The 27,765-nt window shown below is 39.8% G+C and overlaps 2 protein-coding genes across 2 annotated transcripts in view; one reads left to right on the top strand and one right to left on the bottom strand.

Moving 5' to 3' along the window:
• Positions 1-15,802, top strand: part of si:ch1073-396h14.1 (disintegrin and metalloproteinase domain-containing protein 10) — a 33,304-nt gene extending 17,502 nt beyond the window's left edge. The window contains exons 9-15 of the mRNA XM_028587612.1: positions 5,821-5,984; positions 8,615-8,786; positions 8,927-9,071; positions 9,332-9,515; positions 11,429-11,528; positions 11,891-12,111; positions 14,668-15,802. Of these exons, the coding sequence (XP_028443413.1) occupies positions 5,821-5,984; positions 8,615-8,786; positions 8,927-9,071; positions 9,332-9,515; positions 11,429-11,528; positions 11,891-12,111; positions 14,668-14,772 (1,091 nt within the window). The 3' untranslated portion in view covers positions 14,773-15,802. The remainder of the gene's footprint in view (positions 1-5,820; positions 5,985-8,614; positions 8,787-8,926; positions 9,072-9,331; positions 9,516-11,428; positions 11,529-11,890; positions 12,112-14,667) is intronic.
• A 3,610-nt stretch (positions 15,803-19,412) lies between these two features.
• On the bottom strand, positions 19,413-24,385 carry lpl2a (lipoprotein lipase 2 a). Its single transcript, XM_028586747.1, has 10 exons — positions 24,137-24,385; positions 23,032-23,228; positions 22,521-22,700; positions 21,987-22,098; positions 21,640-21,873; positions 20,933-21,175; positions 20,513-20,633; positions 20,019-20,237; positions 19,735-19,842; positions 19,413-19,648 (listed from the first exon to the last, which is right to left on the bottom strand). The coding sequence occupies exons 1-10, from the start codon at positions 24,234-24,236 to the stop codon at positions 19,627-19,629; spliced, it is 1,536 nt and encodes a 511-aa protein (XP_028442548.1). The 5' UTR covers positions 24,237-24,385; the 3' UTR covers positions 19,413-19,626.
• Positions 24,386-27,765: the final 3,380 nt, after the last annotated feature.

Here is a 27,765-nt window from a genome sequence, read left to right as displayed (position 1 = left end):
AAGTGAAAAATGACACAAGGTGAGTATATATATACACTGGGACCGGGGAAGATGATTACACACAGGTGACACACATTAGGGAAGGGAGGGTAATCACACAGGCGGGAAAGCAGACAAAGACGGGAAGACAAGTGACCTGAAACAGAGACAGACAGTGGTTAACAAAATAAAGCAGGAAGTCAGAGAAACAAACAAAACACAGACTAAGAGCAGGAACTGGATGTGACACTTTTGGGTTGGGTTGTGTAGAATCAGCTTGAATTTAATTGCACTGAAATTGGCAATAAAAATAAGCAGGCATACTGCCTGTCTTGTTCAATTAGTAGGGTCAATTAAGGAGTTACAACAGATGTACAAACTGCAGTAACAATAAATGCAAGCTTTCCTTGGTTTTCCTGGATTATGTGATGTTGTAGCACACAATACCATATACAATATAACAGACCCTGATGCAGTCCTTCTATACAAGCAGTGTTTTGGTTTGGGAGGCAAAAAGCAATATGTGAGTGAACTCCTCAATTAACAATCCCCAGTGGTAGGCAACGATACCTTACCCTCTGCTGTTATAGGCTGAAATCATTTGGAAATGTCATTAACAGACAACATTATGGACATGTTTCATTACTTTCTTTTCATTTTATTTATATTATTTACAGACAAAATTGAAATCACAAAAAATAAAAAAAATATATAGACAAATCACATTTCTCAGCTCTGTTGACAGACGCTCTGTGTGTAGTAATGTTGTTGTTGGAGAAAGTTGGACACATATGTTGGGAATTGTTGTAGTAGGAGGTTCTTCTTCATTTAGATCCAGCTTTTGATTGGCTAAACTGGGGGGCGTGAGAGCAGACCACCACAATGACATGTGGTTAAGGAGCAATGAACCTTTGACATTCACACACACAAAGACACATAGGACACACACACCACTCCCAGATGTCTTAGTAAGGATTTCTCACTGCATTCCATAGCATGATAGCCATGGTGACATCTCAAGTGAGGCGGACACACACACACGCACACACACACATACATTGTGGATTCATAGTGGCAATGACATTGTTGTGACTTTTCAGTCTCATGTGACCGCCGCGAAGAATGAGCAAAGTATTAAACTGGAAACTGGATAATGTTTTACCTCCGGGAACAGATACGCTCAACCTCAGTGTCAACATAACCCACTTCCACCAGTTTATTACTGGTCTTGGGAAATAGAAGGCCTATTAACCATGGGACCATAAACCCAAAGACCCCAATGACACTCCATCTACAACAGGGTGCACCGTGCACACACATGCTCAGACACAGCCACCATCAATCACTTGGACCTCCTCCTCTAACCTCTCTAAGTTGTGTGTTCATACGTCAATGGAGGACTTGGGTTGGAGCTTTCTCACCAGTAACATTCCTTCTTCTCCTGAGACTAATCAAGGAACTAATTGTAATTTTCCACACGATAATTCTGCGGTTGTTGTTGTATTGTCTTTTTGGGAGTACACACTCAAAAAGACTAAAACAACAGTTACCATAAGTATATATCCTTGAAATGTTAATTTTTAATCAACCTTCCACTGTTCTGCACATGGGGCAGTACTACTATGTCTTTCACTGATGGCTAGCACAATGGAAAGTTCCATGAATATGAACTAGGTTTGGGCTTTATTTACTAATTTATTATTTTTTGAGTGATCTAATATAAAAGATATAAAAAAAATCCCGAAATCAATCCCGAAATCAATCTTTTAATATATACCTTTCCATCATGGATGTATAACCCAACAGAAACTTTTTGGGGATCAATTCTTAATGTAAACATTAACCTGGTGCATTATAAAAAAATATTTTAGGGTTGGTTCTTCCTTGTACAATTTGCAACATAAGTTCTCTGAAAATCTCTTTTATATCCAAGGAAGTTTGGTATTGTAACTCAAATTTCCCTAACCTAATTGATATTGAATCAAATCGTAAATATAATCGGATTGGGACCCTTTGAATCAGAATCTCATTGATTCGGGAAATCAGTGGCGATACCTAGCCCTGATATGAACATGTAATAGATGTCTGGATAGATTTAGTCACTAGACCTATCTCCACAGCACTGTGTCAGTGCAGGAGTATGGTCTGGCTACACTGCTTATCTATTCTTGTATAGGGAAGAAAAAAAGCATTTCTTTAAACCGGTCACAATCAACTTGGGCAGCGCTAAGCCCCGGATGGGGAGGGATAAGGCCTGACAAAGCCAGACTTTATCCCGGCAATGTAGATCTGATCTTGACTCCCTCCCGCCCCCCCCCTCCAGCCATGCCCAATCCGTTGTGATTGATCGTCTTCCGGAAGACCTTTATTGGCTCGGAGCATGCAGCAGCATGACCATGTAGGGAAGTCCGTTTCATTGACGTAGACAAATACAGGAAATTCAAAGATCCCACTGACACACAATGACATCCGAGCTGGACAGAGCTAACCCAAGCTGCCTGCAGGGCTAACGTCTAAATGCGTTATTTGACACTTTGGTATCGTTTAACATGACTATACAAAATTATAACATTTATAGGTCAGAATAGAAGAGAAAGCATAATATGTTCTCTTTAAACATCTTGAAGGAAACAAAAAGTAGATTGGTGCGACAATGCATTCCTTCACCTAAATGTGCAGAAAACTGTGCATTGATTTTAGAAACAAACCTACTAACATCAACCAAAATACCATTATCAAGGGACAGACTGTAGACTCTGCTGAAACCTATTAATATCTTGGGACTATAGTGGATAACAAGCTTAAATTTACTTTCCACTCTGAAATGTTATGCAAAAAAAAGGCCAGCAACGTCTGTACTGCCTGAGGATACTGTCCAAGTTTCATGTCAACAAGTCTCTTATGATTCTCTTCTACAGATCTCATGTTGAATCTGTCCTGACCTTCTCTCTTCTCTGTTGGTTCGGTAACCTTAACATCAAGATCAAAACTGCACTAAACAGAGTTGTGAAGATAAGCAACAAGATATTGGAGTTCAACAGTGCACATTATCAGACATGTTTTATGGACAGACAGTTAGGAAAGCTAATGCCAGGGGAGAAGTCAAACTTGAACTCAGTGCCTACTTTATTTCTGTATTTCTTGGTTGAATTATTTACATTGTAGTCTGTTGACTTTGTGCTGAGGACGTCCGAGACATTGACAAAGGGGTTGGTGATGTAATGAATGCTGATGCTGATGTTGATGTTGACGATGTTGACTTCGTAGGGCACTTTTCCTTTTTCCTACCCTGTGTAGGCTAAATGCTGCTACCCACGCACCTTGCTCAGTAATCTTATTTTATTTCGTTGTTCTCGTACTGTAACTGCTGTCTTTCCGTTTGTTTGTTTTTGTTCAGGGTCACCCTTTCTTTCTTAGTACTATTGTTAGTCTTCCAGAGCATCCACTGTACTTTTCTGAGAACTTTGGTCAGTGTTATTAGCGGTCAAATCGCCCACTGTGTCTGTTTTTGTTGTTAAAGGTGTTATTAAGACAGTGAGACTCACCCTGCTTGTTTATCCAAGGAAAGACCCTTTACCCCTTTACTGTTTTTTGTTTCTTCCTATTAAACCGTGTGTGTGTGTGTGTGTGTGTGTGTGTGTGTGTGTGTGTGTGTGTGTGTGTTTGTCTATGATGTTAATTGATACTGTATGACAAAATATTTCTTGAAGTAGGTGTCACCGGGTGTATGTTTTCTGCTTCTGTGTGTCTTAGTGTGTGTGCTTGTTTACTCCTGATGGTGAGTGTGTGCATTATGTGCAAGTGATCCGGAGGCTCGCTTGTTTCTTGGACTGTGTTTGTACAAGAGGGAGGAGGGGACAAAATCGTAGCCCCTCTTTGCTCGCCCTGCCAAAAACCACAGCACTGTCTTCCAAAGTAAGCTCTTTCTAGGAAACCCAGCTCCTTGAATAGCGCACTGGGGGGAGGGGGCGAGGGACTTTATGTCAAAAGCTAGGAATGTTGCATCCAGAATTTGTGATTAAAATGGCTGGGGGGGTCTTTCCTGACAGTTGGCGGATATAAAACTGCTCTCCCTATACTTTTAGCAGTAAGGAGAACAGTTGATAACAGTTTAATGTTTTTCCCTGAAGCTAAAATAATTTAAATGTGCTTTCTCATTTCTGGCAAAAGCCATCATGTGATGTCCAACACCAATGGATAAAATAAGAGGCTCAGGTTATTGTATTGTCACAGGCAGCCTCCTTCACCTGACAGCAGTGTACCTCCTGCCTTCGCTCCTATTCCCTACAGTACCCTCATTGTTTCAACAAAGCATAGATAAAGGGCACTTTGGTTTTTGTTTATCAACCTCTAACTGTCCTTCGCCGTTCCTGGACGTCACACTTACGCCCACTGTGTAACAAAAACATGCCAGTAGAAGATCCAGATGCCCGCGACTGGTTCCCACAGTCCTCAATGACACCTAGTGAACTCAGATTTCTCTGAAACAGGCGCTGAATTTCTTTAACAGATGTACACCTGACGAGCCATACCCCATTGTACTACATTGTGTAAGAGGTGTTACATAAAATTCATGTGACTGCATGGGAACAGCTGAACCATACAAGGGCACAAATGGTAGAACCAATGAAGAGAGAGGATGGACACATGGAGATCACTCCCACTGATTGAAAGAGTCGGTGGTGGCAATAAGTGCTGAGAAAATAATGCAGGTAGTAAGTGGTCAGTTTCTTAGGCTTAGATTAGAGGTACAGGTGGTTAGCATCTTCTCAGGTTCAGTTTTTTATTTTTTATAACACAAAAAACGAACAACAAGAACAAATACATGAAAGATCAGGTCTAACCATCAATTAACAACCAAACATCAGAAGATAAAAAAAATTGAAAAAAAGGAAGATGCAAGATGAAAAAGAAAATAAATAAATTATTAAAAACTAACAATAATAGTAAGGTGATTGAGCTTCCCTCCTCGTTTACAAATCAATTGTTCAATAAACGTAATGAGCTCTCAGAGTAATCAGAGTGATGGAAAAAAGGGCACAAAATAGAAACAATAATTTCCATTAAAAAATAAGCCAAACAGCTAGTATTTACAACTCCCCATTAGTCTGTCCTCCTTATTAAATACAAGACTTCTCACCAGCCTTCAGTTTTAATAAACCTTTCCCACCTTTTAAGTATTGTATTTACAATCAATCCTTCCAAATTATAGTAATGTTTAATAAACCTTTTTAAATTGGTTGATATTCAAGGAATCAACATCATTGGCTTTAAAAATAAATTAGTAATATAACATGAATGGTCTTTGCGGTCTTTTTAAACTACCTGAACTTTACTCAAATCCATGAGCAGTCCTTATCATATAGAACCTTATCATAGGTGCCCAGTTTGATCAATAGGACCAATACAAGCAGTCCTTTGGCTGGCCAGCTGAAATGTGATGTCACAACCTAGACATCCATCCATGTGAATGTGGCCAGCTGTTTGTAATTGTGGGAATGGCTTTCAGGGACATTACATAAACCCGAAGGCAGATGGAGACCATTGGAGGCCAAATGGCTTTGCAGGCTTTGATGTGAAACTAGAGAAGCTCAGCAGGTCTGTTGGTCTTTCTGCATTTCCCCGTCCCGGGGCCTCAGAGGTCGATAACGCTTCAGTAGCAAAACATTGTTGGTTTAAGGTATTTCCAGTAGCACAAGGTCAGTTTTGCAACCTTACTGTATATGAAGTGACAAGTGGGTATGTTTTAATTAAGTCTTTATTTTATATATGTCATTTACTCTATATGACCTTAGTGGAAACTAAACTCCATGTTCATCCTCTCATCTGTGTGCACTTCAGGTAACTGGGGAGGAATATGTTCACAGCAGACCACCCTGCATAAAGACCAGACCTCCAGCCTGAACACAGGTCTGGTCACAATTCAGAACTACGGACAGTTCCTGCCTCCACGACATGTCCAGCTGACCTTTGCTCATGAGCTCGGCCACAGCCTGGGATCCCCGGTCAGTCATCATCACCAAGTTTACAAAATACTAACAACATGTATCTGATACTGAATGAAGAGGGGGCCTTTAAAAGTGGCTCAATCAAACCCAACACACATGCTTACAGTGAATATTGCACCCGATATATCCCATGAATTGGATACGTTTTGTGCTCTACATTCATGTAGACTAATTTGCATGTAATATTTCAAACTAAAATTCTTCAGCACACATAGAGACAAACAAACAAACAAACTAAAATGTGGTTAAGTGTAGACAAGATAGATGTCACTGAGATTGCAAAATGTAGAGTCTGTCAATGTCACAGCAGACATTGAAACGATCCATCGCAGAATATTCACAGGTCTGGGGGTGCATGCTGAATGATAATTCAACATGAAAAATCCCTGCGAAAAGTTAGATTTAGTCAAAAGTTAGACTAAACGCGTACATTCTCACATACATGGCTGTTTGCACTGCACCGGAACAAATTATCTGTGAATGATTCACTTATGTGGGCATGAAAGACCTTGGCCTGTATTAACTGGTTTGTTTCATAGAGAATCTTGGCTCAGCCTCACTGGATAATCTGAAATAAGAGAACAGGAGGATCTCTGATTTCTTTCTCTCTCCAGTTATTCTCTGTTTACCTCCTCCAGCATAACAACACACAGCTCATGTATAATGCACCTCTCTATGTGTGATGGCCGATAACACCTGCAACCTTTCTCCCACTGCCCAAAATGCCAGCAGCATTTTTCACCCCGCCCTCTGCTATTCACACTTCCACAGACCAAAGGGTCCTCTGAAGCGTTCCTGAGCAGATTAGTTCTGCTAGACCTCGCAGGCTTTTTACAAGTTAAACTACCGCAAGTTCTGGTGTCCTGGATCCTGTGACAGGCATGTCTCATTGTTTCCAGACTGGAAAGGCTGGAAGAGATCTGAGCATGGGCTTCACCTAATGTGTGTAGCAGGCACGGTGAAGGAAAGAAGAAGGGTGGGCTGGGTGCAGAGTGAATTCTGCTTTGCCCTTTGGCCTACTTCCCTTGCAACCACACATGCATGTAGTGGCTTTTAGAGTTGTGTGCTATGGATCAATTTGCTGCTCAGGAGAAGGGTTATATAAATTAATATATGTAAATAGAACTGATCTTCTTTGTTGTCTTGCTCCTTCCTTTCATTTGATTTAGTTCTTTATTGTATTTGCTAAATTTCATGCACTTACTCTCTTATTAACCTAAAATTAGGGCAGCAACTAACGATATCTTTTTTATTAATAAGACTGGCTGTAAATGTTTGTTTTATCAGGGTTTTTTTTTTAAATAGTGACAATTCTAAGAATTTCCCAAACCCAATTTCCAGTCAAAAACCCCAGATATTCAGTTTACTATCTTGTATGATGAATAAAAGCAGCACATGTTAGTAGTTGGAACCAGATCATGCTTGGCATTGTCACTTGAATTAATCAATTATCAAAATAGTTGCCAATTATGTTTTGACTAATCAATGAATCCACTATTTGTTTTAGCTGTACCTGAAATGTACGTGTTTAAACAAACAGAAATGAGGTAGATGCACAAAACAAAATACAGTACAGGAATTACAAGCCACAACACCAGAGAAGACTTGACTAAACTCGTTTCCCCCTCCAAAGTGAAAAGCTTGACAGTCCCAACATTTGTAATTTTTCTTGATGGGTTGTTTTTCATAAAATTGCATCTAATTTGTTTATGTCTGTTGTATCCACATTTCTAAAACCACTACAGTTGTCAAGAAGTAAACAAGAAGGGCAGGGAATCTGCAGATTGACAGAGTACAGTACTGATACCGTATTTACCTATACTTTGCTGTTCTTCCTTTTCTTACTGCTTTCCGCTGTTTTTGTTGTCATTATGACTGCAGCAGTAAATGTATATCACTTAGTGGTACCAAATAGTAAATAACAAAAATAAAATAGATGTACTAATAGTATGAAACAACTCCAACATCTGCTGTGACATGCAGTTATGTTAACCCCTAGAACTGCAGATACTGACAGTACTGAGATATATTGAAGACTATAACATTCCATCCATTAAACTAATCAAGAACAGATGCAGAAAAATACCCACATCAAAACGTGTTCCATCCAAATGTGTCCATGTTAATTTCAAGCCCTCTCCTTGGCCTCTTAATTCACCATTGAGTTTGACATCCAGAGAGCACGGGTTCCAGAAAATGTTTCACAAATAATCTCCGTTATGTTCTCGGTGTCCCGCATGTGAAACGCTACATTCCTCTGCTGTTTCATGGCCATCAGATTCCAAGGAAATCTTTTGACTGCATAAAGGATTTTTTTTTAATTTGAAAATATAACAAAGATAACTTTAAAAGTCACAAAAAACTGACTTTTGCCTATTCAGAAAGGGCCTGTAAAATAACTGTCCATGGGCTTCACTGAAACCATTTTTACTGCCTGTACGATGGCCTAATATGAAGATGGAAACAAATTGTTTAAGCTTGGTTAGATCCTGTGTTTTCCCCTGCTGTTTTTGTGTTGTGGCTGAGTACGTTTAATGGAAATGTCCAAATAACTACTTTCTCCTTTTGCTCAGTGTGAAAAACACACCATTTCAAAGTTAATTTCTGCTGTTTTGTCTGTGTTCCAGCACGATGAGGGCTCAAACTGCGGAAACCTCGGCTCCAGCGGCGGTAAAGGCAGGTATCTGATGTTCCCTCACGCCACAGACGAGGTGCGTGAAAACAATGATAAGTTGTCGTCCTGCAGCATCAAACACATCAGCAAGATCCTGAAGTTGAAGAAGGATGACTGCTTTGTGGGTAAGGAAGAAAAGATGTTGCCTGCTGAGTCGGCGGCCAAATGTTTACACTGTGCATTAGTCATTGTAAATAGTTATAAATTGTGTGTGTGTGTTTACTTGTGTTTGTTTATCTGCATGTCTGTTTTTTTTTCTGGCCAGTCAGTGATCAGCCCATCTGTGGAAACCACATTGTCGAGGAAGACGAGGAGTGTGATGTCGGACACAACGAGGCAGACCTCTGCTGCTTCAGCGCCAAACAGCCTGTAGGAGTCCAATGTCGCCTCAAGCCTGGGAAAATCTGCAGGTAGGCTACACAGACCATCAGAGTGTGCACAAAAGCTTCAAGAATGGAAATTTACACATTTCTAACTTTCTAACAGGAGAATTTAGATGATGCATCTGCATGCAGACTTGTTCTGATCCTGTTCTTATCATTTTTAATTAAGATAGCAGCACACCGTATTTATCTCAACAATTTTGTTGATGGTGTATCTTCTCGTTGTGTCTTTGTTTTGTTTATATGTGGCTTTCACGTTTATCTCTGCGTATGATGCTTTCACTCAGTCCGAGTCAGGGCCTGTGCTGCGGTCAGGACTGTGGGTTTAAGCCGGCGGGTCAGACCTGTCACGAGGAGACAGACTGTCAAAGAAAGGTTGTGTGTTCAGGCCTCTCCCCGGTCTGCCCCGAGCCAAGCGCCAAGGAAAACCTCACCGTCTGCAGTCAGGGGACACGTGTCTGCCTGAATGGGGTGAGGCAGCCACAATATGGTTCAATTACATTGCCTACTAAAACAGACATCCATTTATTTCCATTCATTTTTGGATGATGTGAGGTAATGGAGTAAAAACCTTTAAATTCAATCTGTGTTTAACTGCATTATCACACAACAACAATGTGGGAAATTAATTATTTCCAACTAGTCAAATACGGCAGCTTGTTCAGTGGCCCTCAGCGTCCGATACCCACGCACAAGGCATCCTTTTGCGTCGATATGAGACACACCGGGCTTTCAACTCATGGATGTATTATATGTATTCAACTGTTCAACCGCGGCGCAGTGAGATGACGTAGTATAAAGAGTGACAAAGTCTGCATATAGAAGAAGGATCAGGACCCAGGAAGTGTGCCAGGCTCTGAAGCAAATTGAACATAGCAGCCAAACTGTGGAATTGCAACTCCCGGCCCGTCATGTGACACACTCTGGCCCAAAAAGACTTTTTTTCTGTAGACTTACATGGCGAAAGAAATCAGTGGATACATTTTTTGAGCATCAAAACACCCGCAAAATGACTTGTTTTAATCAAAATTTGATCCATTCGGTCCAATAACAATTCTTGCTATTATTAGGTTATTGTTTATATGCTATTGTGAAACTGATTCAGTGCCAAGTGAAGGGTTTTCTGTTTATTTATCAGCTAATATTTTGGTAAAAATCTTCTGGATTCAAGTAGAGGCTTCACTGTCTAATAAGTATGCACACAATTCACTGAATTTGTAAATAAACGAACCATTACAACACAGCGTTACTAAGAAAAGACCTCTAATTCATTTTACCACCAGACAACAGTGTGTGACTCCATAAAAGTTCTATCTTGACCAGATTTCCTTTATTGTTAAACGTCCTCTTAGCAGGAGAGGCAAGGGATTTATTCCAGCTGTGTTTTGGATATATTACTCTCCAGATGGGCAAAGTGTGCTAACTTCTGATGACCTCATCCACAAACATGGAACATAACAACAATGATTATAATGAATCATAAATTATTTCAGCTGACTCACTTTTAGCAGAAGGCTCAAATCCTTCTTAGAATCAAATGAACAGAAAACAGGAAAACTGACTCCCTCTGTAAAAATAAACAGGGTAAATACAATACAATGTAAACACAAATTACATAAAAGAACATAAAAGATTAAAACATCCAGAATGTGTTCCCAGTATTGGTAAATAATATATAAAAAAAAAATTGTTCAGGGGATTGCAAAATAAACAAACAATGATATAATATTAGGAAACATAAGGAAAAAACATTGTCTGATTAACACCTTAAAGAGTAATTTAAAGAGATTCAGATTTGTGGAAGTGGGGTTGTATGAGGCTACTTGTCCATAGTCACTCAGGTGAATCCGAACTAACCCTTTAACACCAAAGTCACTCAATAACACTAACTAACTAACCCATTGAGGAAGCGGGAGACTAGCAACTCGTTCAGCAAGGTAAAATTACTGTTTTAGGAGTCTGGTGGCTTTGAAGAGAGCATCGATGGATAGGCTTAAGTTCCCCATCAGAAAGGTGAACATATTCTAAATATAGCCTACACTTAAACTGATATTGATTTTTTAGCTGTCTAAAATACGTTAGGTGTGCCGACTGCCATCTACTGTAGGTAATATAATACAGTGGCTATGGATAAAGTACCTCATACAACCCCACATCAAAAAAAATCAAAACTATCCCTTTAACACTAGGCTAAAAAGCAGTGTTTCACTATATCTCTGGTCCAAAGTTTCAAGTCGGTTTCACCTGCGTGTGGTCAGAAGTGTGCTATGTTACACCTGTAACCACGCTCAACAGTGATGTCACGGTTTAAGCTTAATTTCTTTAGCTTCATCTAGACCCAGGGATGTCTAAACTTAACAAAGTGTCTCTGGTTCTCTGTGCAGGTCTGTGCGGAGTCCGTGTGTGTGAAGCACAGCCTGCAGCAGTGTGACTGTCCAGGAGACTCCATGAAGGAGAAATGCCACATGTGCTGCCAGCAGCCTGGTAACTAGCCAATATGTCCTCTACTGTACTACTGAGGAATGTGTTTACACTTTGTGTACCAACGTGTCAGCCTGTGTCAATTTGTACTGAGGTTTACTGTTTCCATTTCATGCCCTCAAAACTATCACAACAGACAACATCTGACATAATGGTCCATGTACAAATTATAACATGAAGTTTGGTATCTGTGTTTCAAAGGCAATTCATCTTTTGAATTACTTTTGTTTTTGTGTTTCTTTTTGCAGAAAAATATACGACCAAAGTCTGAATGTTTAAATTATATACAAAGTGGCTTTAAGTACATATATGATATGTAAGTATTATGGTATATTTTAATGTTGTTTTCTCTATACCAATTGCAGATAAGCCTGAGACGTGTGCTAGCACCACCTCCTCCGTGCTATCCCGTCACTTTCAAAAGATGGCATTGCCATTGGTTGGCGGAGCTCCGTGCTCAGGGAACCGAGGATACTGCGACAAATTCCATGTGTGTCGTCTGCTGGATGCAGACGGCCCCATTGCAAGACTGAAAAACTCATTTCTCAAATTCGAGGACTTCGATGACATAGCAGAGTGGATGAAGGTGAAGGTTTCCTATGATTAGTTCAGTACACATACATTAGATAACAGCACATGTGAAATGATGGAGGGTGTCACAGTAAAGGTAATAAACAGCTAATATGGATGTCATCATGTGAGTAAAACTAAAGGCCCTGACACACCAACCCGATTATCAGCCATCGGACAGTCTGGCGAGGTCAGTGACTCGAGTCTGTTTGGTGTGTTCCATGCCGGAGGAGCCGTCGGCCTTCATTTGGACCGATTTGACATGTTGAATCGGAAGGCAGGCAGTCGGACTCAATCGGTGGAGCGCTGGCCCAGAAATGACGAGCGGGATGAGCCTGACTAACGCCTCTTAAACTGACCTTTGTCAATCTGAAATAAAGACAGATTGAGCAACTGCATGGCCTATTTCTCGCTTAAAATGTTTTCAGAAACACGTTTCGGTGAACTATCTTCGTAAAATATGAGATTGTATTCCGAACGAAGCCGGCATTGTGCCCGGTTGTAAAATCCGGGAGCAGCCAGTCCCATGTGATGTATTCGTTTTTTGGGCAACAATACAGATTAGCGCCGCCTGCTGTCATGGAGACGTATTAAGTTTCACGCACGCGCAGAACGTACGATCAAGTCGGCGTCACTTCAGTGTGTTCCAAGGCACTTTTTTGACCAACTCTGGGAGGCAGTCAGTCCGACGAAGGTCGGCCGTCGGGTTGGTGTGTCAGAGCCTTAAAAGCAACTGCTAAAATCAATCTCTTGAACCAATCTCCTAAAAAACGTGAAGCATATGTAACCGATACAACAATCTATCAAATGATAACATGACATTGTGGAAGGGGGTCGTGATGAACCTACAGAGAATTATCACCTGCAGCTCCCCTGAAAAGGGTCTATCTCCAGTCTCGCAGAATACACAACACACCCCGTGAGATAACTTCCTGGATTAACATACTTATTCTAAACCAAACCATCAAATGTTTAACCATATTTTCCTAAACCTAACCAAGTAGTTTTTGTGTGTAAACCTAACCAAACTGCAACCATTTTGAGGGCGTATCATGTAGTGTCCTAACTAAACGGTTGTCTTTCAAATTTCCTCTGCATGCAATAGGATAGCGCTACAACCAACCAGAGCAACAAAGAAGGTAGCAGCGCTACTTGATGAATTAAACTTTTGTCGTATCCAGTCGGCAAAACTCCGAACACATCTTCCTTTTTTAAGAATGACTTCAGTGCCGTTCTTTGTTCTTTTCTCAAAGAAAAGCTTAACTCCAAGTCTTCCAGAGTTACGGCCAAAGCCGATTTGAAAGACCACTGTTCGCCAGCAGCAGCAACCATCTTCTTTGTTTTCAAGTAGCAGGGAATTCACGTGATAATGCAGCTTAAAATGAGCAATGTGCATTTAACATGTTTGTTAAGCCATACACAGTGTGAATGTAAACCAATCTGTATTTGTTAACAAAGAAAGCTTCACAGTGTTCATCTAATCAGCGTTTCAGTTGGCAGACCCTTTTAAAAGCCTAATCCTAGACTTTACAGAGTTAAGAGTTTTAATTTCTTTAACTACTTTACTTGTTTCAAAAGAAAGTTAGTGTCTAATTGTACATATGCACACAAAAACATCTGGACATAAAGATGCTCAGCAGATGGTTTTCTGGTCATCAGGTCAGACACGTTTCAACATCAATTATGTGGTTGAAAAATGATTGATGTGCGCATCCTGTGAGTTGATTTCCTTCTGTAAAATGTTGTCTTGGGGACTTTTAACAATGATCATTTACCGTATTCTATGGCTGCAGACATTGTCTTTGTTAAAATGCAGCAGATGTTTCCCTAAGGTCTCATCCTCAGCTCTGTGTGTTTATTAAACGTCCTGCCCTGATGTTCAGCTGTCTTCGTTGTTTCAGTTGTAGCTGCCTTTATGGTTCAGTTCCTCATGACAGCGTGGAGAATCAGGAACACCCATCTGGGTGAAAGAGCACCTTAAGGATCAGTCATCTGTGTCACTGGAGACAGAAATGACCCCTTATTCAGGAACCATTGTGTTGTTTTACACACCTACAGTGTGTTGCTGACTTATTTTCTAATGTGGGCCTACTTAAAAATTATTACAGTCAATCATTTTTTTTGGACAAAATATGTGATTATTTTATAATATGATTATTATTTTAATATGAGGGTTATTCATCTCTCAAAAGATCAATGTGAAAATTGTGCTTTATACTGAAAAATCAAACACCTAAACTTGTTCAATTTTCTTGTGTTGTGCTGCTCAGAGATAACAGCACATACTGTATGTGGGTCAACCTTGGGAGTTCATAAAAATGTTGGAACATGCAAACTGACATTTTGAATTAGAGCTGCAATGATTAGTCAATTAATTAATAATTTGATTGACAGATCTGCAATGATTTGAATGATGATGGAATTTTTAAAGAAATAGTTAATTAAAAAAAACATTATCTGGTTCCAGCTTCTCTGGTGATGCACAACATTTCTCTGATTAGCATGACAAAAGCCTGGTCAAGAAATACAGTCAACAGTAATCCAAACTCACATTTGTTTCCATTCTCTGCAGGCTCATTGGTGGGCCATCCTGCTGGCTATCCTGACTTTGTCTGGAGTAATGGGCTGCACCGTCTGCCTCTGCAGCCTTAGACTGGACACCACTGACATGGGGTGATCTCTGACTTTTGGTCCCTGTCACCTCTGGGAATAAAAGAATTGCCATGATGGCACATACACATTTATTAGGATTCATTCACCTGGGAGTGTCAAGTGTCAAGGTCACATTGAAGAGATTCAACTTTGTTCCATCCACAAACTGATCTGCAGATGACCAGTGAAGACAATCACACCTGCCCAATGCCTCTCAGGCATGCAGTGAGATGTGTAGTTTTGACTAATTGATATCTTTGTACGCCATTATACATTTGCCATTTGCCATTTTCTTTTCCTTGTGTCACATGTCTGTTCACATTTCAACAAGCAGTGAGAGTCTCCTGTGATGCATGTGTTGTGGAAAACACCGCTGTTGCTGCCAAATGTGGGCCAGTCAACACCCCTTTGAGGCCACATAGCATCATACACCTACAGCGAATGAAAGCCACCCGTCCCTGAAAAGACTGATCGGACTCTCTTTGTTTTGCCCTGCAGTGTCCTTGCTGTTGTGTTTGAACTTTCGGCTAACTTTAGCCTTGTTAACCATCCAGTTTTCCCTCACAGTGAAACTTTATCCACTTTAATATTGTCATAGTGAGAGTAAGTGAGATAAACAAATGGAACACAATAGGCCTCTTGAAAGGATCTTTGGCCTAAAGTTTACAAAGCTAATCAAGTTAATAAAGTGACCGTAGTCATCTCAAAGAGTAGTCGTTTACTATTTATGATTTGCAGTGGTGTAAAGACACTAAGTATATTCACTTAGAGTGAGGGATGTTGAAAGTTTTAGTTATAGATACAAATTACTTTTGTAATTAAAGGTTAAAATTTAGCAAAAATAAAGAACAAGTTTGTTTTTTGTCACATTTCAGACGTCCATGAGATGATAGCAGTTTTATCAAAGAGAAATGAAGGTTTCATTGTTGCAGGCCAAATAGGTTATATCATCCAATATTTTACAAAAACAATAAAGGTTAGATAAAGTAAACAAAATGAACGATGGCGTCACATCTACAAGGACATGAAGAAATCACAGAGCTTATTTTGTGTAATTCCCAGAACTTTAGTATCAAAAACAGATGTAAGAGTTTAAATTGTTAAAAATGTTTTGATCACAGGTTTTGTACTGATAATACACAATAAAAAGAATAAAACAACCTTGAGCTGGTAAGTATGAGCGATAGCAATGGAACAATTCCATAGACTTAAGTGCTGCTTTTGATCCAGTCGGCCACAACATCCTTATTAACAGACTGCAGAAGTGTGTTGGCCCCTCTGGCTCAGTTTTACATTGTTTTATGACTTATCTGTCCGGGAGAGTATTTTGTCTCCCTTGGTGACCACTCCTCAGCTAAAACTAGCATAACATGTGGGGTTCCTCAAAGTTCTATTCTTGGACCTGTGTAGTTTAGTCTTTATATGCTGCCACTGGGAAATATCAGAAAACACAGGATTCGTTTTCATAACTATGCCAAAGATACACAACTGTACATTTCCCAATGACATCTGCCGTCTTGATAGTGCATTGATCACATCATCTTTTGCATGTCGCATAATTTTTTTCAATTGAACAAAGACAGAGGTTTTAATTATCAGAGCAAATGCCCATAGAGAGATACTGTGCAATAATTTAAAATCCTTGCCAAGCCCCAAGCAAAGAATCCTGGCATGCTTCTACACCTTGATTTGACTTTTTAATCTCACATCAGGTATCTCACTAAAACAGCCCTTTATCACCTTAGAAATAATGTTAAAGTGCAGCCGTTTATCTTACAGGTAGATACTGAGACTCATGCATGCTTTCATCATCAGCAGGCTTGATTACTGCCATGCTCTCCTTTCTAGTGCCAAATGCACTAGCGCCTGAATACCTGTCAAACATGCTCTCAACATATGCTCGCCCTAGATCACTCAGGTCCTCTTGACACTGGCCTTTAAATTGTTGCTTGGATGAGGACAAAGGATTATGGGGAGGCAACATTTAGTGTCCATGGTCCTTGTCTCTAGCCCATAGCCTGCCAGAGAAGCTGAGGGTGTCAATCTGTAATACCTTTAAAAGGAACATTAACACTTACCTTTTCAGTTTAGCATTCTCTTTATCTTTAAATATTCTTAATCTTTAATTTATTTCCATTATATTGCTGTATTCCCCTTGTATTGTTGTATTGTAGTTCCATGATTGAGTAAGTTTATTATAATTTTTCACTGTCACAACCGTAAAATAAAAGTCAGACTTAGGGTGACCTTCCAGATGGCACTTTTGGTTTATTAAAGAATTTATACAGTACAGCGAATATTCACAAATATGTACAAAAGATTATAGAAATGCACATTTTACAGAATAAATTCAGCCATAGATAAAAAAATATATAACAGTGTTCCATACTATCATCTATGGTATTTACAAAACTGTACAAGTAACTTGGTTTAGCAATCTCTTCCCCTGTTTTCAGTGCAAAAGTAAAACATTTCCACTTTTTTAAAGTAGGTAGAAATGAAGTCACAATGATTACGGTACCGATCTCTAAAGATGCCTTTATATTATCTTGCATTGATTACTGTAACTCACTTTTCTCCTCACTTAGTATGTCTGCTCTGGATTGTCTTCAGTCAATCAAGAATGCTGCTGCAAGGCTACTTACTCGGTCAAATAGACGGTCTCATATTACCCTGGTAATTAAGTCCTATCACAGGCTTCCTGTTAAAGGCTTCAGTTTAAAATTATCACACTTACGTACAGAGTATTGCACGGTCAGGCTCCGGCATGTGTGGCAGATAAATACATACTGTAACTGTTTAGACAGTCGTTTGGTTACACCTGGTCTACACTATTGTTCTGTAATACTGATTGTGTTCTCACTCTGTATTGTGTGTCTTGTGTAATGCTACTGTAAAGCACTTTCTGACTTATGTCTATGAAAAGCGCTTTATAAATACATTTGACTTACTTACTTAAAGAGCCATGGTTTAGATATTGCTCACAGAACTGGTACAAGAATGTAATTATGAATACAAAAGCATTAGTCAAGATTTGAAAGGTCAGGTGCACAGAAGAAACTGCAGTGAAGAGAGACTCATGATCGACAGTACAACAAAAGGACACCATTGATATTTACTGTGCTATCTACCTCACACTGAGCATACCACATAAAACTTAAATAGAACTATGGTAGACAAATTGTCAGGTGCTTCTTTGAGGTAGCATATTCAAAGTAACACCTTGCAGAGAGGTAGCAGTAAAACAAAGTGTTAAAAACCACTTTTGAATGTTCAGATGTTTCAGTAAAAGTTCATTAAAATAACAATAATAAAGCACACTGAGGTGAAAAACAGCAGCTAAGTTAAAACAAGTTCAATTTGCAACAGCTTAATTCTGGCGACCGTAAGGCACACTGTTACAGGTCCAGCAGTCACGAATAGTGCTGTGAGCCACAGTGGTGAATGCTCTGTTAGTTAGATAATACATTAAGGTCAATCATCTTAAAAAAAAATAATTTTAATGGTTATTTTCCATAGTGTCTGAGGACTTCCATGGACACAGAGAGGACATTATTCTCCACAGCTGTGGCAATAATCATATTTAACTTGAATTATTTTACACAATAGAACTATCACGGTCAATCCAGTCAGTCACACCTCGTACGATTCTCTTTAGATACAAAACGTGCACCAAAGACGATGACATTTACTTTTTCGCGCACCAATGAAGTTACAGTTAAAAGGTCCAATATGTAATACACTTACTGTAATAAATCCCAAAATGACCCCAATGTGTCATCAGATATTAAGGAAACATGCTAAATTGAAATACTGACAACAATGCTAATGCCAGTATTTTCTCCTTTCGAAATTTCCGTTCCGTGACAGAACTTCTGTTTGTGTGTTTGGCCTGTGTGTTGTTATCAACTGCCCAGTTTGACAGCCAGGCCGGGTTGCCAGATATACTGTACCTGTAAAAACGTAAACCCAGCGCGCTACAGCTGTAACATTAGCACAGCCATAAAAAGCAGCAAACAAACAAACAGGATCAACCGAGATAGATTCTACCCGACCTAAAAAAAAAAAATGGCATGTTTCTAACAGTTGCGTGACCAGAGACGTTACAAACCCCGGATAAATATTGAAGATGTATTTAAAAGATACAAGGGACGGGCATTTTATGTCATTTCAATATTTATGTACTCCCACTGAATTATATAGCTAGAGTACCCAAGTTGTGGCCGACAATGGTGAGTTATTTTAAGCCAAGAGAGGGGGGCTTAATCAGGAAGAAAGGACTGTCAGTTTGCAGTGTGTTTAGCAATTGTTGCCTTAATTCTAAGCCAATAAAGTGTGTTCAGTCTGGTGGAGAGGACGGTAAGGTAGTGTTATTTTTAGGGGTTCTCGTCGTAATTCTAAGCCAAGGAAGTGTGTCTGTCCGTTGGTTGAGAAGACAGCGAGGTTGTTGTGGTTTTGGCGGTTCCTACTGTAATTCTAAGCCGAAAAATTGTGTCTGTTAGTTATCTAGCAACATTGTTGTGGATGCTGCGGTCTCAGCCTGGCAACTTCCGTGAACTTCGAGTCTGGGGAGGAGGGCCCGAGGGAGACGACTCTCTCCAGTACTTTGAATTGGTACTGCATTAACTATTTTAAACACTAGCTGTCAGTATTACATATTGCACCTTTAAGTGTCACTAGGACAGCTCTTAACAAAATTATTTTACAGTATTCAAACACATATTGTTTTAAATAACAAACATACTTTTTGGATATATACAAGGACGTGAGAGTTTTGCATCATTTCAAGAAATAAAATAAGTTACAGGTGTACAAATTATTTACTTTAAGTGCTGAAATGGACTAAAGGGTGTTCAACAGTGGTGTCTTTTCTTCGAGGTCAGTGGTTTTTCAGGGTTACTCTATGGACAAAAAAATAAGTGTTTTTATTTAAAATCATTAACAGTAATGTTAATAGTAATTGGGGAAACTGCAGAGGTTATCTTACCTTTTTGGAGTTCGTGTCAGGTTCGTCCTCCACGCATCCTTACATTTAACAAATGTGACCTCTTGTGTCAATTTCTGAGCTTCAGGGTCTTTTACACAGAACACCATCCTGAAAAACACAACCAGTCTGTATGGTCAGTCTTTATCCACCGCAATAGCTTTATTAATAACAAGATAAGGGTTACAGGTTGGAATTTTGTACTACTTCTACTACTAGAAATAATGCTAAAGTCTGTTTTTTTTAGGGCTCCATATAAGTCTTTTTCCCAATATAGCACAGCTTACTTTTGTTGGGTCTCGCCTGCTCGGACGCGGATCTTATGAACCTCCATGTTGCCGCTGTCTGAGTCACCAGACCACCAAGAGGAAACCATCTTCAACATGTTGGAGGCTGACCAACCGTTTGTCTCCTCCCATTTAAACTTCAACATCAACAAATCTCCAATATCTTTCTCTGTCACGAGCAGGAATGAATGGGTCTTATTCGTCGCTATTTTCTCCTTTCTGCCAGATAAAAATAGAGAGAAAAGTTAATAGTAGCCAGTAGGAATATTTTATTAAGCTAGGCCTCATAAACTCTGCACCATAAACCATGATGTAACCCTACATAGCAGGAACACATGTTGCCAAGTCTGCGGTTATATCCCTGTTTATGGTTTATACTTCATGCTGTTTCCTTAGACTATTGTGCTACTGTTACAAAACAACTCATAATTTGCAAGATGCAAGTCACAGTGCTGTCATTCTCTTTTATGAAGGTTTTTAAATCACCCACTCACAGTTTAAGCTCCAGGTTTTCAGCCTCTCCTTTTGTACCGTACAGTGAGACAGTGAGTGACGGCTCCATCTCTGAACGATTCACCTTACTGGAGAAGTGGATCTTCAGTTGATAGTGGTAAACTGCAGAGCAAGAAAGCATTTGTAACATTTTAAACATGCATGTGAAAGTGGAGCTGCTGATTTAGTTTTAGTTGGTTTGCCAAATTTAAGCTGCAGGTGATCAGAATTTTTAAAGCCACCAAAAACTGAAAGACTTTGAGCTCAGAACTTAGAATTCGCCACTGGACCTTGTTTTTGAAACATTATTAGTTCATTTGACTCTGGGTAAATAGCAAAATTGTGCAACTTCCCACAAACTGAACCATCCACACTGAACATTGAACAATGAAAACAAACAGTATTTGTTAAAGTCCACTGACCTCTGAAAGGCATGGAGGCTCGTGTTTTGGTGTACATCTGAACGTTGCGCGCCTTGCGGACCTTGCTGATGTCGTAGCCCACTGCGTTACAGCGGCTTTTGCGGCAACTGAGACACATGCCACGGTCAAACATGTCGTTGCTGCCGCATCTGTAGGCCTTGGCTGCTTCCTGCTCGTTCAGCAGAGAGTCGATGAACAGGTGGACAGAGCGCTCGTGTTCACACTTCACTGCATCAGTAATAGCTGAGGAGGAACCAGGGAACCACATTTAATTACATTTATGTGAATTTGTTACTTTTCCATTGCTTTACTGGCCCCACTTTAGATAGATTTCACCCATTAACCTACTCAGCCATGTTTGGAGCCATCTGTTTAATTTCAGCCCATTGTAAATGGGGTCACAGTAATAATGTTCACTGCTAAGACTCCAGTGTTATTGGAGCTGCTGGACTAGGTACTCTGTGTGTGTACTAATGTGCATTGTAACCTGTTAAAAAAACGAATATCATAACATTCAAACTTTCTGCTGTTATCACAATAACAGTTTAGTTACGGGAAATCATGTGCAAAGTTGTCTTAAGGGAGATCTTTTAGGGAGAAATAGGCGTCAGGAAGTCATCAAAATGTTCATTATTCTGAATATTTAAAAATGATAATAAGTAATAAATAAGTTTTTACATTTTACAGTAACATCATAAGTCGCTCACCAAATAACCCAAAGTTAGCGATCTTCTCCAGGGCCCCCCTGAGGTTGCAGCCAGGCTGGAAGCTGCCGCCGTTTGGGTAAATGTCTACGTGGCCAACAGGCTGCTGGATCCCGATGCTGAGACCCAGGGAGCCCCGTGTGAAGGTGTGGAGGACGTCCACAAAGTGAGCGTCATCCGGGGACAGACGCCTGTGTGCATGCTCTCCCTCAAAGTCAGGACCAGCTGGGTCCAGACCTGCAGACAGAGACAGGTGACAGTTAATTAACCAGTCAACTCACAATTAACTGATATTTTACCAAATGAAACTGCAAGACCAACTGTCAAATATAATAGTTTTTTTTTTTTACCAGTTATTCTTCCAACTTTATTAGTTGCGTGGCTTCCAGCAAATCCTGCCACATGAGCCCCGAGGCTGTAGCCAATCAGGTGGATGTTCTCTAGAGGCATGTTGGTGGTTTCCTTTAATGAAAATATGATTTCGGAAATCAGTGAAAAAAATACTCTCCTTCATTGATAAACTAAACATAACAAGATTTAAAAAAAAAAAACATGACTGGTTTTCAATGCAGATCTATTTTTTTAAAGTTTTTTAGAAAGTGACTAAAGTACTATTTTACAGTAAGGTATATTAAGACAGGGTTTATAACATGTCACTAAAGAAGTTACTAATGGTTATAAATTATACGTAAAGGTGTTTTGGTTTGTTGTAAAGAGAGAGAACAATGTTCTTGTGTCACAGATGATTCAAAAAGCAACTATAAACTTTTACTAAGTTTGCCTTTTAATAAAAGAAGTAGTGAAAAACTGTCTACTCCTCGAAACGGATAGTGGCAAATTGGAACATTTTGGGGTGAAACCTATGAATTTTTGATCCCACTGACCTCAATCCAATCGATGAAGCGAGCGATCTCGTGTCCCACTGTTTTGGTGTTCTGAGCTGCAACTACATAGTGGTTCTGTGCCGAGGTAAGCCAGTCCACCACAATGACGTTGGCCGTCTGCTCTCTGTCGTACAGCGCTGATACCAGCTTCGCCACCCAGCTTTGAAACATCCCACTCAACTGTTGAAATGACAGTCGAAACATTAAACTTACAATGCAACAAGGTCATTAGTACTAATACAACTGGTAATAATTAAAGGAAGTTCAGGAAGAATTGGCTTAATGGCCTAACATTTAAAATCGGAGCCCAACGCAGTCCAATTTATCACTGCAACATGTTTGGTGTTACCTACAACATGTTGCTGCTTGTCAATATAGTTAGTGAATTTGGCAAGACTTAATGGCCCTGGAATTTGGTGAAATAATGACACACTACGAGTCACGACCAAAGGAGAGTCACATTTTTCAAAGACGAGGGCATGTCACAACAGGCTGAAGCATCTCTGCTCACCGTCCATCCGTGGATTACCAGGAAGGTTTTGGAGGTGCTGTTAAAGGTGCAGGTTGCCAGGGAGTCAGGTTTGCCTGGAACGATGTAGCACAGGTCCTCATCGGGATGGGATGGTTTTCTGAGGGAGAATTTGGCGACACTTTGATTGCTGTCATCCTTGTGGTCAAACAAGTCTTTCAGAGGGTCGAGGAAGTTACCTGAAGGAGAGGAAGGTCGAGAAATGAGCCGTTAGTGTGAACAAATATGTTGGAAGAGAAGAGATGCCTCTGTCAAGCTAGTGTTTTTGTCGGCTTTGTAAATCTGATCTAATGTTCTGGCTGGGAGTGCCGAGATGCCTGACTAGCTAACTGAATAACTGGCTCCAATAAGCCCCCGCCCCTTAGGACCCCCTCAGTAAATGAGCTTCCATCTTAGACAAGATCAGTTGTCAGGGGTTACATGAGTTCGCTTGGTCACACTGAGCTCTATAGAAAACCACAGAGAGCTTTGTTCTTGCCACCTCACCGACTATAATCTGCTTCAACTTTCAGTGGTCCAGTCAGCTGACACAACTCAACTGGGGGGGCTGGTTTTTAGAGTGGGGGTGGGGAGGTGGATGCAGTAACTACACAACATTACAAGGTGCTGAAGTACTTTAAGGAGCCATATTGTAAACATAAAATGATCATAACTGCACTTTGATAAAACTTTGAACTTAACTGATGTTGAGATCACTGAGCAGCCTGCATTTTTTTTCACCACTTTGTTCCTCTCGTGCTCTCTGACAGTGACAATCATTAACATCCTGTCTCTCCTAGCCAATAGTAGTAGCCCAAGTAGAAGTTGGGCATTCGCCAAAAAGCACAAACACAAAGTTTAGTCATAGACACGTGATAGTTACTATCTCGTATAGAGCGTTAATGTTTTTAGTCCAAACACACACACACACCGGTTTATAGCCCTGACGCAAGTAGCCTACTGCGCGTAAATTACACAGATATTCTTTACACGAGGCTTTTTCACCGCGACTGTCTGCACCGGTATACTCGTTCAACTCCTTCACTTTTGTACAAACGTGTCCTCAGTGTGAGAGTAAATGTGGATGAAGTTTAAACTGGCAACTCACCAAAAATAGAATCGGAGAGCTCTTCTTCCAGAGACGTCACATACTGCACAGCTGCATTCAACACCAGAAAGTACAGAAACCGAAGTCGCCACGCTTTCATTTCTTTTGCAGCTGTTTCCTTGTAGAGAAAATGTCTTTAACAATGACACAGTGACAATAATCAATCGGATCACGCAGTGGAAGAGCGTGTGTATATGTAGTCCTTCTCAGAATAATTCAGTGCATCCTGTTGCGTTCAGAGCGCTGATATCTGAACCTCTTGAACTGTCCGCGTCTTAAATAGCCCCTCTGACAAGCCATTGGCTGCTGAGCCCCGGGCGGGGAATGGACAAATATGTGTAAAGTAAATCATTTGGCTTCTTTATGAGAAGAGTTAACAACATTGTTTCACAATATACGTAGCTTCTCATTAAAACCAGTAATAGCATAGGCTATGTATTATTAATGTTTCTAACTGTATTAAATGTATGTTTTCACTATATACTATATACTATACTATAACCGGTCTGGTCCAACATTAGGAATGAATGACACTGCATGTTTGGCTGATAGCTTAATTACATTTTGTTTACTTTTTACTGTTTGCTTAACGTATTGGTTCATTTATTTATTGATTGAATGACTACTCCATTAGCTGGAGAGGGTAATACAAAAAATTTTAAATTTAATTTATATATCACTTCATATAAAAAGATACAATGCGCTTCACAAAATTGAGGGAGTATACAAAAAAGAGATACAATAAATAATACTTTAAAAACAAAGATTTAAAACGCACAACAAATGAAAGAGATATTTTAAAGGTGGAAATGTAGCCAAGTAGGCTACAAGTTTCCAGGTAAAAAGCAAGATGAGTTTCAAGTTTGATTTTATTTTTTTATTTTATCTTATCAACATAACCACTGATTCACTCTGAAACTCAGGTTTAATCCGTTGTCACTTCCTTTAGTCAGTTTGTGTGTAGCAGGCTGGAGAAGCACAAGTGTTTCAGGAGAGGAGCTGCTGTTGTGCCGTGCAAACAAAATAAGACTATAGTTTGCTGGTGCCCTACATGGCTGACATTTCAGGACACATGCATCTTGGCTGGACATTGTTGTCATGGCATCAGAGAGCAGATATGTGCATACAGAGGAGACACAAACCTGCATCAAGCAGTAATATTTTAAGTGTGCTGCTAGCTTGCTATAATCAGGTTCTAACTCTACTATTTATATTGTTTAAAAATAAAATGTGGTCATTAATTATGCATTATAGGTTATTAAAAGAGTACGATTTAGCATTGCACTCCTTTAACTTTGTCAGACTCAAGATAGACAGTAGGGGAAAAAAGGATCAAAATTGATGCAGCAGTTCCAGAGATATCATATTTTTTTTTATTCAACATGTCTTCTTCCTTGTCCAAACCATGGTACCTACAATACCCACAATGCAACCCAACCACCGACTATTTGGTGTGTTATACTAGTAGGGGCTAATGTAACCTTGAGTCACTAGCCTCAGCAGAGATGAGGCGCCGTCTACAGAGGGTTTGTAAGCTGACATTTTTTTCTTACTCCACACCACAGTTTTTTTCCTACATTTTCAAACGTGTCTTCAGCCCCAACTGATGCTGACTCAAGTGACATCACTTGAGTCGATTTATCAGCTACCATGCAGCTACCTCTGGAGTCACAAAGGGCTTTATAAAACGTTTTCTGTAGTAGTAGCTTTTACTTTCAATAATTTTGTATTACTTTGTCAAGTTTAAAAAAAAAAAATTCAGAACTTTGGGTAAATATTTCATCTTGCAACCAAGTTTTTAGGGGTTTTAGGCCATAAATGAATGCATATTGGCATGTCAACTATTTTATGTTTAATATCCTAAATATCTAAAATTAGTAAGTGATATTACTTACAACATATTCATTATGTATTGTGTTGTCATGAATGTAAAAGTTACCTACTTAAATTGGGTGCCAGTGTTCAGACTCCTGGCATAGTGACACCTTGGCAGACTCGACCAACATACCTAGTATCCAGCATCAGCAACATTTGGACGGTGTGTTACAATTTACAATCATTAAAGCTTTTGGCCGAATTGCAATGAAACTGCCAATCACATACTGTTAAATTTCCATTACATCAAAACTCAGACTTTTGACCTATTGCATAAAGCATTTCACTCACTAACTGGGTAAAAATGTTGTTACGTGCCAGCTGGTGTGATGTGCTAATGTTCGGGCAAGAAAAGTTGGCTTCACAGCAGCTGATTTGTTGCCCAAAACTCCAGCTCGCCAAGATAAACTGGGCAGGAGGCCGATGAGGCGATGGTTGAAAAGTTACAAGCTTGTTGCTGTGAAGGTCAATTGAACAATAAAGTTCACAGGCATGGTGACTTTTGTTACAACAACTGACATTGTAACCAAATATCGGTTAACAGTGTGACCATTCCAGATTGACACCAGCGTAATAAAAGGGACAACTTGATTTTAGAAAACTCTGAACACAACTGGAATCTACTATTACTCCAAAATGAATTGTCTTTTAATTGTTTGCATAAAACTCCTTTAGATTTACATGTAGTCAAGTTCATTAATGGACCAGCCATAAAAGACAACTAGATCCAGGCCATTAGCTCCTGCTCATAAAGGTTTGTGGCTCAGGAAGTAGAGGTTTGAGGTAGATAGGGATATGTTTGGCCGGTTTGATCCCTGGCTCCTCCTGTCCACATGTTGAAATGTGAGTGTCAGAATGTGACTTTTGGCAGATTTTTATTTTGATTCCAACTTTGTATGTTTTGGTTAATTGCCCAGTTTCAGTTTTAGCAGTGTGTGTATTTTGCATTTGGTTTTATTGGTAGATGTGTTGCATGTTTTCACAGTTAGAATTTGCATGGTTTTGTGGATTTGATGTGTTTTCTTAATTGTTTGTTGGACTGGGAATCAAGGTTATGAGAAGCAGCTGTGATTGCCCCTTCACAGATCAGGATTGGTCACAGGATAGTATGATGTGCTTGTTAAAGGTGGATGTGAAGCAGGTGCGGAGGAGAAGGAGGACAAAGAAAAAGAACCAACTGGAGGAGAGTTTTTGATTTTAGTACTTGTAATGCTGTGCAGAAGTAACCTGTTTTTATTTTAAATAAATCATTGAAGAATCATCTTGTGGAACTTAAGTTTTTAACAGTGGAAACATTGCCAGACCTTCTTCCACAGAGCTGCGGAGGAGTGTGTGGCTAGTCCACACAGCGTACCGTACGTTCAAAGGTTGTTTTAGTCGTGCAACAGAAAACTCAGATTGGACAGATAGTCTAGCTAGCTGTCTGGATTTACCCTGCAGAGATATGAGGAGCAGTTAACCATAGTCCTCATAAGGTTTCGAATGCCAACACAAACATGACGTGACGGACATCCTGCTGAAATGAGGGACTGTTACGGTTGTGGAAATCGGGCTGCCTGACCACCCCAAGGTAGATCACACTGTTGTAGTTTACAAATAGCCTAGTTAGCCATAATTAGTTTAACACATTGTACCTCAATGCTAGTTGTTCCTCCAAATGCACTGCATCCAAAATGGTTCGTACGGTGGTATATGAGCAAATGTTTGTTTTGTTTCTGACTCTTGAATTTTATAGTTACAGAGATGTGTTCATT

Source organism: Perca flavescens, chromosome 9, assembly GCF_004354835.1.
Source record: "Perca flavescens isolate YP-PL-M2 chromosome 9, PFLA_1.0, whole genome shotgun sequence".
NCBI lineage: Eukaryota > Metazoa > Chordata > Actinopteri > Perciformes > Percidae > Perca > Perca flavescens.
The sequence above is the reverse complement of the archived record's forward strand: the minus strand, read 5'-3'. Positions and strand labels throughout refer to the sequence as shown.